The following is a 20,068-nucleotide window of genomic DNA, read 5'->3' as shown; positions in this document are numbered from 1 at the left end:
GATTAGTCCTGTCACTTTAAGAACTAATGTCAGCTCAGCCCAGAAATACACGGGAGGAGCTTGTTAATGATCTTAAGGCAGTTGGGACAACTGTCACGAAGCAAAACATTGGTAGACATTGGCTTAGGAGAAAGGTCTGTGGTCAGATGAGACCAAAATTTAGCTCTTTGGCATTAACTCGACTTGCCATGTTTGGAGGGAGATAAATTCTGACTATGTCCCCAAGAATACCATCCCTACAGTTAAGCATTGAGGTGGATACATTATGTTTTGGGGCTGTTTTTCTGCTAAGGGTACAGGACGACCTCACTGCATTGAGGGGCCATTGAATGGGGCATGTAAAATATTGGATGAGAACCTCCTTCCCTCAGCCAGAACACTGGAGATGGGTCATGGATGGGTGTTCCAGCATGAGAATGATCCGAAACATACCACCAAGGCATCAAAGGAGTAGCTCAAGAAGCAGCACATTAAGGTCATCGAGTGGTCTAGCCAGTCTCCAGACCTCAATCCTGTAAAAAATTCTGTGGAGGGAGCTGAAACTTTGAGTTGCCAAATGACAGCCAAGAAACCTTAAGGATTTAGAGATGATCTGTACAGAGGAGTGGATCAAAATCCCTCCTGAGATGTGTGCAAACCTGCGATCAACTACAAAAAACATCTTACCTGTGTGCTTGTCAACAAGGGTTTCTTGCTTGGCGATCAAATACTTATTTCACAGTAAAATGCGAATCAATTCCTAACCTTTTATATAATGTTTTTCTTTTCCCTGTGTTTTTTGGTCTAAAAATCACAGACCCTTCATTTCTTTGTAAGTAGGTAAACTTAAAAATTCAGCAGTGGATCAAATATATATTTCCCCCACTGTATTGCCACTTGAGGCAACCTGACGCAATTTTGACGCAACATGACGCAATTTTTTTATGCGACTATTTATTACTATTTTTTTTAATTAACTTGTAGTTCCTTTGTGGACTGAATATTAATCCCCATAATTCGTATCTTGCCATTTTGTCTAGTTCTCAATTCATTATTATCAATTATTAATTGATTCATTCCAAAGTGGGATCTGTGCTATTATATATAACATTATATATGAAACTTAAATAAAAAAAAATGTAAAGTAATATAATGTCAGGTAATGTTGTGGGACAGGTTTTGCCCTATCATGTCTCACGGTACCGAGCGTGACGTCAGCGCGCGATTGTCTAGTCAACAGCTCAGCTGTTATATTTGACCGCGGGAAGAAAAAAGAAAAAAACATACTCCACGTAATACATCGGCCGGGTCCAGGGAGGGACTCTGGACTTCCGTGGGGCCATTGTGGCCGTGTTTTGGAGAACATAACGGGAATACAGCTATCATTCTTCAGATATAAACCGAGACACGTTGGTGTGAAATAGCGGAGGTTTAACGTCAGATCTAGGACAGTCTCTCTGGAGAGGAAGCAATATGGAGCTGGATGACGGAGTTGTGTACCAGGACGATCCGGGCACGTCGGCGATCATGTCGGAGCGGGTCTCGGGCCTGGCCAACTCCATCTACCGCGAGTTCGAGAGGCTCATCTGCAAATACGACGAGGACGTGGTGAAGGAGCTGATGCCGCTGGTCGTGGCGGTGCTGGAGAACCTCGACTCGGTGTTCGCCGAGAATCAGGAGCACGAGGTGGACCTGGAGCTCCTCAAGGAGGACAACGAGCAGTTGGTCACTCAGTACGAGCGCGAGAAAGCGCTCAGGAAACACGCCGAGGAGGTGAGTGCACGAGGAGGCTGAAGTTAGCGCCAAACATCATCACCGGGAGCCTGGCATCTTTGTTTTCTTGCAGCATCATCACAGCTGCAGCCGCCACGTATCACCACCACCACCACCATCATCATCATTATGGTTTTGTCATGCCTTGTTTAGCCAGTTCTGACCTTTGAGGGTGAATCAGCCTTAGTTGGACCTCAAGTGAATGAAGATATAAATATGCATTAAGGTGCTTCGGGTCATTATTATGCCCTCTGAGGGTCTGTCTGGTCCGTGCTGATGGCTAGAACTTAATGTACAGACATTTCGTTTAATAGAAGTGGCGCAGTCATGTTGTTTGCTTGCTCGTAAGTAAAGACCAGAGATCGAAAACAACGTAAACAAGCAAGCAAACAGCATGTAACTACAGAACAACATGCATGCTACAGAGACAGATGCTTTCCTCTGTGTCATACGGGAGGAGAGACCGGGGCAAGTTGTCACAGTGTTCTGCCAATGTTGTGAACAAACGTTCTTTTCCAGAATGTTCAAGTTAATCTGGTCTAATTATGTTGTGAAAACATTGACACAAGGGCGTTATTTATTCGTTGTTCATAAAAAGTATTTTCCGAAACATTTTAGTTGGATGCTCATCCGTTTTTTTAAATGTTACCTGTTTCAGAAGGTTCTGAGAACGCTAATAGAATGTTCGTTCAAAGTTATCTGCTATTTAATAACATTAGCACAAAAACGTTATTTTATAAGTTTTTCATAGAACGCTTTTTAGGAAACATTTTAGTTTGATGTTCTTCTATCACTTTAAGTTACCTGTGTGAGGTAATGTCCTCATAAAGTTAGCTAAATTATAAAATGAAACGTTTGCATAACCAAGAAGTTTTTGTTTTTGTTTTTTTTAAACTGGACATTTCAAACATTCAGAGACCATCCAGAAATAACGTTTTCATAACATTAGCAGAGTGTTCTTAGAATATAGTTTTTTGTTTGATGGCTAGCTGTAGGTTTTGATTCAAAAGTCTGATAGTTTTAAGCAGTGGTTTTGTATGTGGATTTAAAAACATCTCATTATCATATTTATCATTTTGGTGTCTTGCGTGTTTTCAAATTAGCCAGGCTGTCACAAGCTTATTCATTTCTAAAAATGGCAGTATTTTAATGATCACAACATTTGTTGACCATGAATTGCGCTATTCCATTAATTTTAGGCTAATAAGCTAAAAATAGGATTCGCTTTGACCTCTTACCCCATCTCATGTGACAGAATGTTCAGTGAGTGTAATTTAGTCCAAGTCGTCCATATATGGCATGGGTTTGACTGATGTAATAGTCTGTCATCATGAACAGAAACACATGTGCACTGCTTTTTTAGGTGACTTTTTCCACATTAAACTGTTGAAATAGTATTGGGTGTGTCATTAGTTTTAAGTTATGAACCTTTCACAGTTGAAGTGTGTGAGTAAATGTGACTCTAATCTGTTTTGGAAATAAGAGTATACTACATTGTAAAGTTCTCTTCTCAACGTGTGTTAGCCTGAATTTGGACAGATTAAGGCTGCCCAATGGCTTTATGTGTTCCTGACACAGCAACAGTTAACTGGGATTATGAGCAATATGTCTGAGCTATGAGCTGCATTAATCTGTGAGTGTACTGATACAGGATCTGGATGCATCTCATTATGACCGACAGACTGCACTACCAACAGCAGAGTGACAGAAGGCTCAGATCAATATTCAGTTGTGCTGAAAACACTGAACTTTCTCTCATGTCTCAGTTCACTGGTATACTAGAGAAACCTTTAAGACCATTTGGGATCTTAATCGGGTTTCAGGAATAATGTGGTAAATTTTTACACTGTAATAATTGTTAAAATAAGACATTGAACTATTATGTTATCTCAAACCAGTGTAGTTTCTTCATATGTTACATTAGCTTTATATTTGTAGTTTTCATTTTAATTTGTATAAAAATCTTAGTGTTTTTGCTGCTTTGTGATTTTGTAATTTTTATTAGCTTTTTAAACACTTCTATTCAGCTTTTATTTTAACTTATATTTTAGTTTTAGCTATTTTAATAATTGAACTTACACATTTATTTTATCACTTATAATTTTCTTTAAGAAAAAAAATTAAACTTCCGCAGGTCCCCCAAGGTCTAGAATCGGTCCTTCTCCACAATCTTCCTCAGGGTCCGGTCACCTCTTCTCGTTGTGCAGCCTTTTTGCCACACTTTTTCCTTCTCACAGACTTCCCACTGAGGTGCCTTGATACAGCACTCTGGGAACAGCCTATTCGTTCAGAAATTTCTTTCTGTGTCTTACCCTCTTGCTTGAGGGTGTCAGTGATGGCCTTCTGGACAGCAGTCAGGTTGGCAGTCTTACCCATGATTGCTGTTTTGAGTAATGAACCAGGCTGGGAGCTTTTAAAAGCCTCAGGAATCTTTTGCAGATGTTTAGAGTTAATTAGTTGATTCAGATGATTAGGTTAATAGCTCGTTTAGAGAACCTTTTTATGATATGCTAATTTTTTGAGATAGGAATTTTGGGTTTTCATGAGCTGTATGCCAAAATCATCAGTATTAAAACAAAAAAAGACCAGAAATATTTCAGTTGGTGTGCGATAAATCTAAAATATATGAAAGTTTAATTTTTATCATTACATTATGGAAAATAATGAACTTTTTCACAATATGCAAATTTTTTTGAGAAGGACCTGTATACTGTAATTCCTTGATAATTCAATTGAATTTAGTGAATTGATTTAATTTGAGTTTTTCCATGGATGATGATGATATTTTTGATATCTAGAGAGAACAGTGTCTGATATAATGCAGATATATATAGTACAGTTTATTGACTTAAGATGACATGACCCCATGTTTTACAGAATATTTACTCAGAAAACAGAAACTGTATATATTATCATGTCATTGTAGCGTATGTCTCGTCTTGAACTTTGCAACTAAAACTGTGTTTGAGAGCTTTGTGTGTCACTGAAAATGAAGGGGAATTGAATGTGACTTGAACCTTATGTTTGTTGATCTCTGCGCTCAGGGGGCCACTGAATGAGTTTTTTCGTGCCAGTGTGACGGGAACCTGAAGTGACACTGAAACAGCTCCCCTTTGTAAGATACTCACACTGCACCAGGCTCTCCGGGAGACCCCTGTACTCCCGAGACGGAGCATGTGTTCTTTTGGGATTTGCAGGAGAGAGATTCCAATTGGGGAAAATGCCTCAAAATATGACTCTCAGGTCAAGGGGTCTTTTCCTGCGACCAGCTATAAAAACTCTTGCTGGATTCACAGTGTTTTGCTTGAGAAACTTACAGTTTTGTCAATACATGATGCACCTTTTGCTATTTTCTTACACTGTGCCACTCAAAAGTTTGTGGTCAGTAAGAGTTTTTGAAAGCAATTCCTATTTTTATGCCGCAAATATGCATTAAATTGATCAAAAGTGACAGGAAATGCATTTATAAAATTACAAAAGATTTCTAGTTCAAATAAATAGAATTCTGTTTGTTTGAACTTTCTATTAATTTACTGTAAGCAGCAAATCAGCATGTTAGAAAGATTTCTGAAGGATCATACGACACCGAAGACTGGAGTAATGATGCTGAAAATTATTGTGTTTTTGATCAAATAAATGTAGCATAGATAAGCAAACTTCTTTCACAAACAAAAAAAAATATTGCTGACCTCGAGGTTTTGAATTTGGTTAGTGAATTTTTACACTTAACTGTTAAGCACATTTTTTTACATTAAGCAATGTTGTAAATTTGTTGTCATTCAGTCATTTATCTGCAGTCATTATATCAACTACTGTACTTTCTATATTTCAGCATCAGCTTTTGAAAAAGCATCAGCCACTTTGGTCAACCATGTATCCATATTTCACATAATAGATTATTGTTTTTATTATTTTGCACATGTTGGATGTAGTTTAATAAAATGAATCCTTAGAACTTTTCTGCCTTGTTTGTGTGAGTTTTAATAGATTTGACATTTTAATTTTGGTCCTCAGCTCATAAAAAGGCATGGAGTGCTGAAATATCCATAAAACTGAAGATAATGTGACTTTAAATTTATACTATTCCTGATCCTATTTTTGATGCATTCTACTAATTTGCGGAAATCCTAAAGTGCCTTTTCCGCTTGAAGTTTTGTAGCTTTTAGTCTGTTTAGTGTATAATCATTATGCTAGCTTACTAAAGTTCATTTTAGCAGACACACACAAGACCAGAAATATTGATGACTCATCCTTGAAGACTGAAAATGTCCCCTTCCTTTAAATGACAAATACCACTTACCGTTGATTTTCATGATGTAACAAAACAAAATCCTATAAGGCCTGTTTGTTATTTGAAAAATAAATGTATTCTGCAATATTTAATTTGTTCTTTGTGTTTTCTGTGAGCAGAAGTTCATTGAATTGGAAGATTCCCAAGAGCAAGAGAAGAAGGATCTGCAGACCCATCTGGAAAGTCTTTCATCACATTCCCGTCAGCTGGAGCTGAAGATCAAGAACTATGCAGACCAGAGTAAGAATCGCCTGATTTATTCCCTCTTCTCATTCAATCTGACACTTCCATGATCTGACAGTATTTTAAACCTTCACATATGTCTTCTACATGTAATATGTCCATGCATCTGCTCTTAAAGTCCTTCTGTTTTAGTAATAAATAGCTAATGTCCATAGCTCTGTCGAGATTTCCATTAAAGTGAAGTAGTTGGGTACTAGTTATCTTACACAGATATGATTTTCAAGGTTTTCTTGCTGTGCATTTGTGTCAGCATTCAACAGATTAATTCAAAATCAGTCTAATTTGCTTCTGGCATGGATATGAATGTAAAACGTGCTGTATTGGTTTCTGTGCATAGTCCACTAGTGTAGCTCATATCTCCATTTACATTTGTTCATTAAAGGTACAGGATGTTTTTGACTACTAAAGCATAAAAATACCATAAGACACCATTTAAGAAACATGCTAACATGTTTATTTGAAAAACAATGTTACAGTTAGTTATTCTACTTTGTGTGTTCCAGGCCTGAATGTCGATCTTTGTTTTGGTTTATGAAACCTGCCAGTTTACCCAGTTAGCCATTTAGCGGAAAACACAGCACACCTCATTTAAAATTCACTGTCAAGTGCACTAGTTTCTGTTTGTGTCATCAATCTGGCAACCTGCCTGCGTCAAGTCTGAGGAGGAGGGGCCGTGTGAAAAAACCCTCTCTAATATTTTGAATTTGGACTGCAATACCTAAATCAACCACTCAGTGTCAATCCTACATACAGCACCTTTAATCTAAAGGAACCGGTCACCCAAAAATGAACATTTGCTGAGAATGTACTCATCTTCAGGCCACCCTAGATGTAAATGAGTTTGTTTGTTCATCAGAACAGATTTGGAGAAATTTAGCATTACATCACTTGCTCACCTGCAGTGAATGGGTGCCGTCAGAATGAGAGTCCAAACAGCTGACAAACACATCACCATAATGCACAAGTAACTCCACACCTCTCCAGTCAAAAAAATATTATCTTAAGAAGTAAAAAGCTAGTTTTATAAATGAATTTGTCATTTAAGCTTTAATCTGTTATTTTATGCATTCCATAATAAAAAAGACTCTGAATTGGGAGAGAAATATGCACATATTGAGCGCTGTTTACATGGACTTTAGTGCTGTGGATTATTGTGATGTTGTTATCAGCTGTCTGAACTCTCATTCTGACGGCACCCATTCACTTCATTGGTGAGCAAGTGATGTAATGCTACATTTCTCCAAATCGGTTCTGATGAAGAAACATGGAAGCCTGAAGGGGAGTACATTTTCAGCAAATATTTGGGTTGAACTACCCCTTTTTGAAGAGTCATTTACTGTGTACAGGTAACAGTAGCTGAGTGTGTTTGTGCATGCACGGTTTAAAACAGTACGTACAACAACTTAAAAAAGTACAACAACCTTTATTAATGTAACTTTAAAAAGCAGTAATTTTCTTTCCAGATCACATGCATGCAGAAACTCTCCTCTCCGTATTTTAGAAAATAATTATGAATCACATCAGAATAGCCAAATGAAAGTTGTGACCAAATTTAGTGATGCATTGCATCTTTTCCAAAAGAATCAAAAACAGAATTTGCTTGTAGTATTCTGACTTTGAGTTAGGGAGTTTTGTTCATGTGATTTATCTCTTAATTCTTATTAAATGCAGTGTTTTCTGTGGCCCTGAATAGCATTAATTGTGTTCTCTCGCTGGAAAGTAAATCTAAACCAGAGTCAGTTCAGACTGCGTGTGTGCTGGAATAGGCCAGTGGGTGATAATGATATTAGTCAAGCACCAAAACGTGCTAATTATGGATGTCTGGCACTAATGAATTAATTCTGCAACTAATTAATAGTGCGTTTCCAGCAAAGCCTTTTCTGAGATTTGAAATGGATATCAGTTCTACTAGAAATCATGGTGCTGAAATGAAGTCTGTACAAAGTGAATTAGCCGGTGTGATTGTGGGACACATTGGGCAGATCTGCTGCAGGCTTAGATTTAAACCTGACAGCTAAAAGTGGATTACGTCTTTGTGCCACCTCTTAAATCAAGCCTGTTTAATATCCTCTGTGGATATTCTCTCTACAGAACTGCAAGTATTTGTAAAGGCCTCACTGAAAGCATCAGCTTTGCCTGATCAAACTAGATTTAAATCTGGCCAGAGGGAGGCTGGCTCGCATGGTTTTTGAGAGCTGTACAGTGAACTTTGGGTCGTCATCGGTCATTTGGGAGTTTTCTAACCTGTTACGACAATGGCTGTGATAATTAGCCTCGTTTCTCTGTCCTCATTTATCTCAAGGCCCTTGTTCCAAGCTTGTACTTTGTGTTTACAAGACATCGCAGACTAACATTTTGCATGCAAAAAAAAGCCAAAATATTGCCTTTCAAAGTTTTTAAAAGCAGTTTATTTAGACATTATAAGAAGACATCACTAAAGTCTTTGCAAATTACACTTGTACTGTTGAACGAGTTAATCTTTCCGGATTTATTTAATATATTTCTTACTCCTCTTTTCTCAGTAAGTCGATTAGAGGAGCGAGAGGCTGAACTGAAGCGCGAGTATAATTCCCTTCACCTGCGCCACACAGAGGTAAGAAAGAGAGCAAATGATAATAAATGTTTTTGATCACCAAATCAGCAGATTAGATTAATTTTTCTGAACGATCATGTGACTCTGAAGACTGGAGTAATGATGCTGATAGGCAGCTTGGGTTCCCAGGAATTATATGAAATAGAAGTTATTTTAATAAGAGTTCACAATATTAATGTTTTTACTTTATTAATTAAATGCAGCCTTGGTGAGCATTACAGACTACCTGCAACTCTTTAAGGGCAATTAATATGCCTACTTTTTGTTCATTTGTTCTTCAGATGATCCACAACTACATGGAGCATGTGGAGCGGATCCGGATGCAGCAGACGGGAGGAGAGACCTCTGACACCGGGACACTTGGCCGAGTTCGGTAGGATCAACTTGATCCTATTATCTGTGCTAAAAAAAACACCAGACACCATCATGTGGTTGTTTCAAAAAGTTTTCATGATTGTTTATGTAAAATTAAATGACATCAGAACAAAGATCGATTGAATTCAACATTTATGTTAATACATGATACATTAGTTTGGATCCTTTTCTCATTAAATCAACTAAATAAATGCATGCATTTAGCAGATGCTTTTATATTAAGTGACTTACAGTGCATTCAGGGCTGACATTTTTTACCTAACACGTGTTCCCTGGGAATCGAACCCACAACCTTTCGCCGCTAACATTAAACAGGAAAGAGCGTCCCAAGTCTTTGGGAGTCTTCCCCATGTCCGGCGGTGGCTCTTCACTGACGCCTGACATCCAGAGCAGAGCCGAGACTCCTGGGACGGAGGGCTGGAGATTCAATAACCTCAGTCATCAGCGCTCTAACGCCAGCCTCAAGGTACAGGAACATCACAACTTCATCAGAGTTCATTCTTTTATCACCAAAACATATTTCGAGGGAATTTACACCAGGCCATGAGAAGAAAATAACTGATATAATAGACAGATGATATGAAAGAACTCTGGGGAGAGAAGATGATAGATAGACATTTGATGTCTTTGTTTTGTGGGGATATCCTCTGCTTTTGTAAAGGTACATAAAATATGAATATAAAATATGAGCAGTGGTTGGTTGAAAGATGTTGCCATGGAAACATTAAGCAGTGATGACGCATTTTTAAGCATCCTTGAACGTCTGCAGTGACCTATTTGATCAAATTTACTACCAAAATACAAGTTTAAATTAGAATTTAGGGCTTGCGATTACAGTTCATTGACTTGAGGGTCAAAGTTACTATGTTAACACACACACACACACACACACACACACACAGATATAGATATATATATATATATATATATATATATATATATATATATATATATATATATATATATATATATATGTGTGTGTGTGTGTGTGTAATATGCAGTAATATGCAGTGTAATATGCAGTAATTCTGAAAATATTTAGCAGTTCATCATATGAATGGTTTGAAATGGATTCAATGCTTACTCACTTTTAGCTTAGCTTAGCATGGATCATTGAATCTGATTAGACCGTTAGCATCTCACAAAAAAATGACCAAAGAAATTCAATATTTTTTCTATTTAAAACTTGACTCTTCTGTAGTTACATCGTGTACTAAGACCGGCAGAAAAGGAAAAGTTTCAATTTCCGAGGCTGATGTGGCTAGGACCTATACTCTCATTCTGTAGTAATAATCAAGGAACTTTGGTTGCACCAGGCGCAGTGAAATTGAGCACTGCCTGAAAATAGGCTTATTGGAAGTGACCTAGCTGGGACTATTTTCAGACGCTGCGTAATATCATTGCGCCTGGTGCACCCAGGGTACGGCGAAGGTAAAATTTCATCCGCCAGCCGTGGAGATCAGCTGAATGGATTCAAAAACTGTAGAACTCAACTGTTCAACTCTAGGGCAGTTGGAAAATGAGCCTATTTTTTTAAAAAAAAAGTGTAGTGTAGTGTTCCTTAAGGAACGTCAAATGGACCCTTTTCACATTTCCAGGGTTCTCAGAACACGGGGTGTGCAATACTGTCAACACTTTTTTTTTTAATCTCTTTGTTTTTATTGGGATTATTTCAATAACAATAACTAAACAATTTGATATTATTGAGGGTGATTTGTGCTGGTACCTTGGCTGGTTTATGATCATATCGTTAGATATATCGCCCAGCCCTAATTACAATATTATCTCCGATGATAAATATTGCACAGCCCTACTTAGAACAGGAAGTTCTTCTATAGAGGTGAAGAAACTAAAACAAATATATTTTTTGTGTTCACATTGTTTCCAATAGTAAAAAAAAAAAAAACGTAATATTTTTTCTATGACTTTCCAAAAGAAATGCATCATTTGAAAAGAGTCATTTACGCAGAACATTCATTCCATTAATGTTAAAGTCCTTTTTCCTTTACGTGAACTGATTTGATGCTTCGACATCCACGTTCACCTGCATGAAACATGGCAACATTAAGAATCTCAAGCTCTCTTGTATGGATCGCTGCTTTAAATGTTCTCATGCATAATAATGTTACATTAGAGTTGTGTTTTCCCAACCACCAATGCTAGATCACAGCACAAACACATGAGAGCGCTGTTGTGTTTTGTGTTTCAAACAAATATAAGATGCCACATCCCAATTTTCTTGTCCAAGCAGTTGGAGGCGGAGGACACTCCAAAGAAAAGGGATGGTAAGGATGTTCTGGATGCTTGGGACTCGCTGGCAGACGATTGCAAGGTAGCAAGGCTGTGTGCCGGCGGACAGTGTGTACTGCAAATCACTGTTGTCCTCTAATAGTCCGAAAGTTTATTCACAGAATGTGGTTTGGTGTCTTAACTGCATGCAACTACAGAGATGTAGAAAGTCCAGATTAGTAGTTGACCGATATTGTTTTTTTTTTTGACAGCCGATGCCGATATCTTGGAAAGCAGGGAGGCAGATATAATTATATATTTTTTATTATTATTAATATTAAAGACATTTTTAAATCATTTGACAGTGTATTAAAAAATGTGACCCACAAAACCAGTCTTAAGTTGCTGGGGTATATCTTTAGCAATAGCCCAAAAAACATTGTATTGGTCAAACTTATAGATTTCTCTTTTATGCAAAAAATAAATTTTCATCTCATAAATCGTTAGAATATTAAGTAAAGATCATGTTCCATGAAGATAATTTGTAAATTTCTTACCATAAATATATCCAAACTTAAGTTTTGATTAGTAATATACATTGCTAAGAACTTCATTTGGACAACTTTAAATGCAATATTCTCAGTATTTAGATTTTTTTGCACTCATTCATTCAGCTTTCAGATGATGTATAAATCTCAATTTTAAAAAAATTACACTTAACACTGGTTTTGTGGTCCAGGATCACAAATAAATGTGTAAAATAAACATACTTGTACATTAGATGACTAATTAATTTTCACAGACAAATAGATATTTAATAAAAATATAATTAAAAGGGAAGTAAACACAGGGCGCTCAGTATTCTGGCAAGTTTGTGTGCATTGGGAATCATATTTTTCAAATAATGCAAAGGCAACGTTCATTTTACATGCGTTACACAGTGAAAATGACATGAATATGACAGTGGGGAAATGCATAAAGTGCAGCATAATTTGAAATAAAAAGTTGCTATCAACGGCGTCAAAATAAATGTCTGGAGTGCCGTCAAAATAACACATTAACCAAGAAGAAAACTTATCGGCTGATGCCGATATTTGAAAAATGCCAAATATCGGCCGATATATTGGCTTTGGTGATATATCGGTCAACCACTAGTCCAGATTAGTAATAAATCCTAAAAACAAAAAAAGAGCATGTTACCATGGAATAATGCACAAATATTTTTTGTTATCTAGGATATAGTTGCATACAGCTAATGCATGGTGTTAATTTAGCTTTTTCACAGCATGTCATTTCATTTTCTCCCTGTTTTAGATTTCATTTATCATTTGGACATTTCTAATATTGTGCTCAGCTGACAATAACATGTCTTTAGTTGTAACACATACTGTCGTTATGAATTGGTTTTAACCAGTGTTTGGGAATGTTACTTTTACAGGGGACATGAACTGCCTTTTTTAATATTGTTTGTACTGTTCTCTGAGGTCTACTTATAATGCTATCAATATTTTTACATCAAAAACATCATGTTTTAGAAGTAATAGGCTGTTTTTTTCTGTCCTGATTGATGATGAATTGATTGTCTAACAGTTGTGTATGTTTGACAGCCTACATCCTTCACAGATGGACGCCGCTGTGATTTAGGTTAAAAATGTCTAAATACTCAGTACATATCATAGGATAACGTACAAAGCAATAGTGCCCATGTAATGAAAACAGTTACTCACACTTGTGTGGTGCGACATTACTGTCAGATTCAATATATTCGGCACAGCATAGTCTTTTAGTTTCAATCTTTCTGAAAATCCTGTAGCAAACTGTGCCTTGTTTGTATATGAATCCGCATTGAAATAAACGAAGGACCAAGTTCCTACTGACACGGTCTGGAACTTCCTCAAAAATAAAGTTCATCAACTCTTTAAGAATAAAGTTGATCAAATAAAGTTTATTGTTTACTGCATAGACCTGCGTTCGCCTCACTTGTTATTCACACTACATGTGTGAATCGGTGGGCGGGGCTAAACAGGCAGTGATGTAGAAGCAGGCTTTGATGATCTTCTGTGGAGGCGGTGCTTATTCACACTATTACATCATGAAGCAGAACATTACCCAAGCTGTGATTTTGGCAGACTGGCTTGAATATAAGCTGTTTTTAGACTAACAAGAAAGTTTAAAGTTCTGAAACCTACAGTACAATGACCTCTTACGTCAATTTTGGTTTCTCAGTTCATGAACCCCTTTAAAAGAAATGTTACATTATTTCTTCACTCCTAATAAATGTAACTGTTGATTTTTGTATAGTGGGAAAATAATGCTAGTTTTACATTATTTTGGAGTGTTTGGGTACATAGAACAAGGCAAAGGTGGTCAGTTTTAGTAGATTCATGTACTGTAGACATGGGTTTTCTACAGTATACATACCCCCAACACTAGTTTTTCTTCTTTTCTATTAAATACTGAATTAATTTCAATTGTGTTGCATTTACAGCAGTGTTTTTACCTATTTTACTAGTGTAAATGATATTTGCTTTGTTGTTTGGGGTGTGTTTTTGTAGTACTGTTTTGTAGAGATTGACTGATAATTGGTTTGGATTGATTTTTGTTCTTCTCTTCTGTTATCAGTTCTTAAGTATTGTATAGTACCTGTATAGATCACTTTATTTAATATACTACATTAATAACTTTTTTAAATATGTATCCTAATAATCAGACTGCAGTGTTACAAAACAACTTTGCATTAATATAATAGCATAACATAGTTGTATTTGGAAAAAAAGTAAATGTGCATTTTTATTATCAAAAAGCAGAAATTTTAACTTTAAAATATTATTAGTAATATTTAAAATATTTCAGCATTTTAGTTATCAGACACTTGAAAAAACAAAAATGATCTGTATCGGTCGATCTCCATTTTTTGGCATTGTTCTAATCGCTGTTATTTTGTTATTTTTGTGTATTATTTATGTTTTCTTGCAGTTGCATCAATGAGCTGTCAAGTGTTTGCCTTTTTTTGTGTTTGCAGTCTTCTATTTTAATACTTTTAGCCTGAGCTGACACTGATTTGTCTGGTTATTATTTGACACTAGTAAAAAAAAAATTTGATGTCTACAATCCGTGCCATCCATTCTATATTTTGTTGCGTCTGTCCTGTGTGTGTTTGTTTGCCCATTGGTCTCACCTCAGTTTGTCAAATATTCAGAGTTTAAGTGAATATCCCGACCCCGTTTGTGTTTTCATGCTGATTTCTCTCCTCTGTCCCTGAGCTCTGACCTCTGACCTTCAGGTAATGAGCAGTGTGTGTTGAATGATTTCAGGATGAGCTGTCTGACCTCAGCCAGGGCGGCTCAAAGTCTGTCACTCCCATGTCCACCACGGCCTCTGATCTGGCCCTGGACTCGCACAGAGAGGATGGAGAGGGCTTCTGGAAGAACACAGAGGTTCAGGCTGTTCCAGGGACCAGGAGCGTCTCTGCGGGTTAGTAGCTCTTTTACTGTGCATGGAAAGGGCCACAGCTTTAAATTACTCTAAAATTGCTCTGTGTTACTCAAATAATTTAGAGTAGTCTAAACTTCATTTAGAGTTGTACAATACCTTTCAGAAGTTTAGGGTCAGTAACATTGTTCTTATGCTCAGTGAGGTTATATTTATTTGATTAATAATACTTTAAAAACAGCAATATTGTGAAATATTTTTGCAATTTAAAATAACTGTTTTCTATTTAATTATATTTTTAAAATGTAATGTATTCCTGTGATGTTAGGCTGAATTTTCAGCATCATTACTCCAGTCTTCAGTGTCACATGATCCTTCAGAAATCATTCTGATGATATAAGGATTTGCTGCTAAAGAAACTATTATTTTTAAATCGTTGTGCTGCTTAATATTTTTTGTGGTAACTCAAAAAAAAAATAATTCAGGATTCTTTGATAAATAGAAAGTTCAAACAATGCATTGCAGATCACATTTTAAATGATCATTAAACACGCATTTGTCCATTTTTGATTATTCAGGTCTGGCTGATAATGAGGAAAAGTCAGATGTTCAGGCCATTATTGAGTCCACACCAGAGCTGGACATGGACCTCGGATGTAAAGGTTCAAGGTAGCCAATAAGCCATCGATCAAACAGTGTGTCTAAATCATTTGAATGTGTCTATGATGCCCAGATATATTGTTTAGGTTTAATAGGATTCTGGTAACTGCATTTTTATGCTGTCATATTAAAGTATCAGATCCTAAATGCAGGGCTGGCCTATAATTGAATGATGTAACGTGCTCGTTGCTGATGTGTTGAAGCACCCCGAGCCGAGGGATTGAGAACATGGCGTTTGACCGAAATACAGACTCTCTCTTTGAAGAAGTGTCATCAGCAGGGACAGGTTTGATTGGAGATGTGGATGAAGGAGCAGATCTGTTGGGTACGTTCGTTGCTGTTAGTGTTTTAGATATTATGAAGGGGAAAACATATTACACAAGCATAAAACAGTTTAACTTGAGCTTGATTTTTATTAACATCAAAGTAATAATTTGTTAAAAGATTTGCAGAGATGTAGATGAGTTTCTTCATCAGAACAGATTTGTATGTACAGATAATGTATTATTTCATCACTTGCTCACCAGTGGATCCTGTGCAGTGAATGGGTGCCGTCAGAATGAGAGTCTAAACAGCTGATGAAAACCTCACAATAATCCACAAGTAATCCACGCCACTCCAGTCTATAAGTGAATGTCTAGTGAAGTGAAAAGTTACACGAATGTAACAAATTCAGAGTCCTCTATCATTAATATTTCTTTCTCCAGTGAAAAAATCATCCTGTCTGAATCAGGAGAGAAATTTGCTCAGATCAAGCACTGTTTACGAGCAAAAACAGTTTGAAACAAATATGTCTGTGAATTTTGATCATTATAATGGATTATGGTACTTTGGCCACAAGTAATGGTTTAAAGTTAAAATGCCTTAAAGGGTTAGTTCACCCAAAAATTTAAATTAGGCTGCGTTTAACTCAATCCCAAGGCATCCTAGGTGTATTTGTCTTTCTTCTTTCAGACGAATCCAGAGTTATATTAACAATTGTTTTTGATCTTTCAAGCTCGTTGCAGTCAGTGGGTGTTGCATTGATTCAATCCAAAAGAAGTTAAATAAAAAGTGCCCTTCCCTTAAAAAATAAACCTCTATGAGTCTATGTGAAAGAAAAATATCAATATTCAAAATGTAATAATCACTTTAATCCTTTGTTCACCCCCGGAATCATGTGAGACACTTTTTTTTTTTTTTTTTTAATGAAGGGCGTTTTTTATTTCATGTCTTTTGCACTGAAGCAATGCAACACCCACTGACTGCAATGATAGAGCTTGAAAGAACAAAAACAATTTTTAATATAACTCACTAACTAACTTAATATAACTTAATAAAGAAGAAAGTCATGTGCGCCTAGGATGCCTCAGGGGTGAGTAAAACAGCCTAATTTTCACTTTTGGTTGAACTATCCCTTAAATGATGAATTTATTTCTTACAAACATGCAGCTTTTCATAAGATGTTAATTGATGGGCTGGAGTGGTGTGGATTGTTGTGATGTTTAATCAGCTGTTTGAACTCTCATTCTGATGGCACCCATTCACTGCAGAGCATCCATTGGTTAGCTAGTGATGTAATGCTAAATTTCTCCAAATCTGTTCTGATGAAGAAACATCCTCATCTAGGATGTTCTGAGGGTGATGACATTTTCAGCAAGTTTTAGTTTTTAGGTGAACTATTCCTTTAAATATGTGTCATTTGCCATCATAATGAGTTGAGCTCTGTGATGGTGGCAAAGTACCATGATGCTCTTTTTTGCATGTTGAACTGACCTAGATTTCTCTCTCTATGCCCTGTTCTTCCCTCTAACTGCAGTGGAGTATTCTGGTGTGTAATACCTTGCTTCTTTCTGTCAGAGAATCTTTGCTTGTGTTTCAATTAGCATCATTTTTGTATCTAAATCTTTCACTTGTTCCTCATACCTCTCCATACTTCCCCCTTTAATGGAATCATACAGTAGCAAATAGTGCCAACCGTATTGCAGCAACATGATATGAACATTTTCACCTACGGTAGCATGATGTAGCACAGAATGGGGTGATGGTGTTAGACTCAAGGCTACACAGAATCTGCTGACATATTTAAATTTTCTGCACTGATTATGATGTATCTCGTAATTGTGATTACCCACCCACAATTCTTACTTTATAACACGCAATTTTGAGTTACTAAGTCAGAAATGTGAGATAAACTTGCAATTCTGATAACATATACATATTTTCCCCCTCAGAACTGGAATTTATGACTCAGAATTGCAAGTTTATTTCTCACAATTGAGAAAAAAAAGTCAGAATTGTGAGATACAAACTCACATAAAAAAAATAAAAATGATAAAGTGCATGATATAAACTTGCATATGTGAAAAAGTCAGAATTGCAAGGAAAAAGTCAGAATTGCAAGAAACACACTCACCTTTGCTAGAAAAGTCAGAATTGTGAAAAAATAAGTCAGAATTGCGAGAAAATAAGTCAGAATTGCGAGATGCAAACTCGCTTTTGCGAGAAAAATCAGAATTGCGAGATACAAACTCGTTTTTGCGAGAAAAGTCAGAATTGCGAGATGCAAACTTGTTTTTGCGAGAAAAGTCAGAATTGTGAGAAAAGAAGTCAGAATTGCAAGATACAAATGCGCATTTGCTAAAAAAGTCTTGAGACTTTCTCAAATTTTTTTAGTTCATATTCTGCTTTTCTGTCTTTATAACTCACAATTGTGTTTATATCATGCAATTCTGAGGAAAAAAAGTCAGAATTGCGAGATGTAAATTTGCAATTGTGAGAAAACATATCCAAATTTTAAGATTAAAACACAATCAACTTTATTATTTTTTTGTTCATTGGCACAAACAGACTGCCATATCTTTCTGCTATGTTTTGAAATAGAAATTAATGTATATTTTAATAGTAATAGTACAATTGATATTCACTTAGAATAATTTAATTCTAATATTTAAGTTAACACGAGAAGTTAAAAATGTTACAATCATCTCCATTGAGGTAATTGTTAAAAAAAATTATAACACAAAATTATAATTGTCTAAAATTTAAACACACTTCAAAGTAATAATATGTTTTCCTTGATACCATCAATTCACTAATTCCTTTACATATAAAAATAGAATGAAAACTTGAATAATATGAGATATTATTGAAATTAGCTTTGATTTAGTTTTGATTTAGTATGTTTAAAAAATGACATTTTTCTTTGAATAAATGTATTTAATTTTTATATTTTTTTCACAATTCTTTGTTGTATAAAAAGTTCAAAAGAACAGAATTCAATAGTATAGTAACGGTAACATTGAGCGTCCCAAAAATAAAATGAAATAATAATAATAATTGTATACCCCAAAATGACTTACTTAAAATGACAAAATTACAGTTTTTATTAAATCTTTTTCACAAATTGATGCCTGGTCTCCCCTACTACACTCAATGTTAGTAGCTGTCTTGTAGGTCACATTAGCCATAATATTAAGTGAACTTGGCTCAGATTCTGTGTGGGTCTGGTTATAGCTAATCTGAATGTGGTTGATCTGTCAGTGGTCTCCACTCTTTCCAGCCCCTCTTGGTTTTTCTGTGACCTGTTAACTCTCACCTCACAGCTGTCCATTCCTGTTTCACTCTCCATGTGTCTGTCTCTCTGTCGAACACACGCAGTGCATGCGCTTTCACACCCGAGTCTGTCCGGTAAGACTATTCATATGGCCCGTCTAACCTGAGAAACACAGGGCACATAAATCTCATCTCCAAAGTTTTTACCACATTATTGCTTTGTCATCAGTTTGCCTCTGTTGTTCTGCTATTAGAGTTTTCTGTGATGTATTTTGCAGGCATGGGTCGTGAGGTAGAGCACCTCATTCAGGAAAATGTGCAGTTGCTTGAGACAAAGTGAGTAATATTGTAACTCTTTACAGTTTATTTACTGGTTTATGTCACTTTGTTGTTGACACTGCATTGTTTGTGTGCACAGAAATGCATTGAATGTGGTGAAGAACGATCTGATCGCTCGTGTGGACGAGCTCTCCTGTGAGAAAGAGGTCATTCAGGGGGAGCTGGATACGGTTTTGCAGGCCAAAGCCAAACTAGAGGAGAAAAACAAGGAGCTGGAGGAGGAACTCAAAAAGTGAGTCATTGTTTCAACCAAATAATACAAAAACACCTGAGGGATGCATTCATATGCAGTTGTCCTGGATCTAGTTATCATGCATTAGCAGCCGAATTTTTAAATAAATCAAACACGACGTATTCAGGTTAATAGCCGCAGGTGGTTTATCACATTAACGTGTGTCTTTTTCATGCGAAGCTATTGCTATTTGGACTGTGTTAATTAAATATGTAACTAGATTGTACAATTGCACTGAAAACGGGGGACTTATAAGAATATTTCATAACACAGAGTGAAAGCTGAGGCAGAGGTGGCCAAACAGAACAATACTAAAGAGGAAGATGAGGTATGTATGAATATTTAAATATCATAATACATATAAGAGTCAATGAGGTTAATGCTATAT

General features: G+C 36.3%; 1 protein-coding gene across 6 annotated transcripts in view; it reads left to right on the top strand.

Moving 5' to 3' along the window:
• Window positions 1-1,158: 1,158 nt before the first annotated feature.
• Window positions 1,159-20,068, top strand: part of LOC113046646 (C-Jun-amino-terminal kinase-interacting protein 4-like) — a 33,420-nt gene continuing 14,510 nt past the window's right edge. Inside the window, exons 1-13 of one of the 6 annotated variants that reach the window (XM_026207513.1) lie at window positions 1,159-1,752; window positions 6,163-6,283; window positions 8,809-8,879; window positions 9,161-9,252; window positions 9,570-9,720; window positions 11,503-11,586; window positions 14,798-14,957; window positions 15,494-15,584; window positions 15,779-15,900; window positions 17,374-17,385; window positions 19,388-19,445; window positions 19,528-19,680; window positions 19,954-20,008. In XM_026207513.1, coding sequence (XP_026063298.1) covers window positions 1,453-1,752; window positions 6,163-6,283; window positions 8,809-8,879; window positions 9,161-9,252; window positions 9,570-9,720; window positions 11,503-11,586; window positions 14,798-14,957; window positions 15,494-15,584; window positions 15,779-15,900; window positions 17,374-17,385; window positions 19,388-19,445; window positions 19,528-19,680; window positions 19,954-20,008 — 1,470 coding nt within the window. In that variant the 5' untranslated portion in view covers window positions 1,159-1,452. The remainder of the gene's footprint in view (window positions 1,753-6,162; window positions 6,284-8,808; window positions 8,880-9,160; window positions 9,253-9,569; window positions 9,721-11,502; window positions 11,587-14,797; window positions 14,958-15,493; window positions 15,585-15,778; window positions 15,901-17,373; window positions 17,386-19,387; window positions 19,446-19,527; window positions 19,681-19,953; window positions 20,009-20,068) is intronic. The other 5 variants (XM_026207516.1, XM_026207512.1, XM_026207511.1 and 2 more) reach the window with 5 other exon arrangements.

Source organism: Carassius auratus, chromosome 28 (genome assembly GCF_003368295.1).
Source record: "Carassius auratus strain Wakin chromosome 28, ASM336829v1, whole genome shotgun sequence".
NCBI lineage: Eukaryota > Metazoa > Chordata > Actinopteri > Cypriniformes > Cyprinidae > Carassius > Carassius auratus.
The sequence above is the reverse complement of the archived record's forward strand: the minus strand, read 5'-3'. Positions and strand labels throughout refer to the sequence as shown.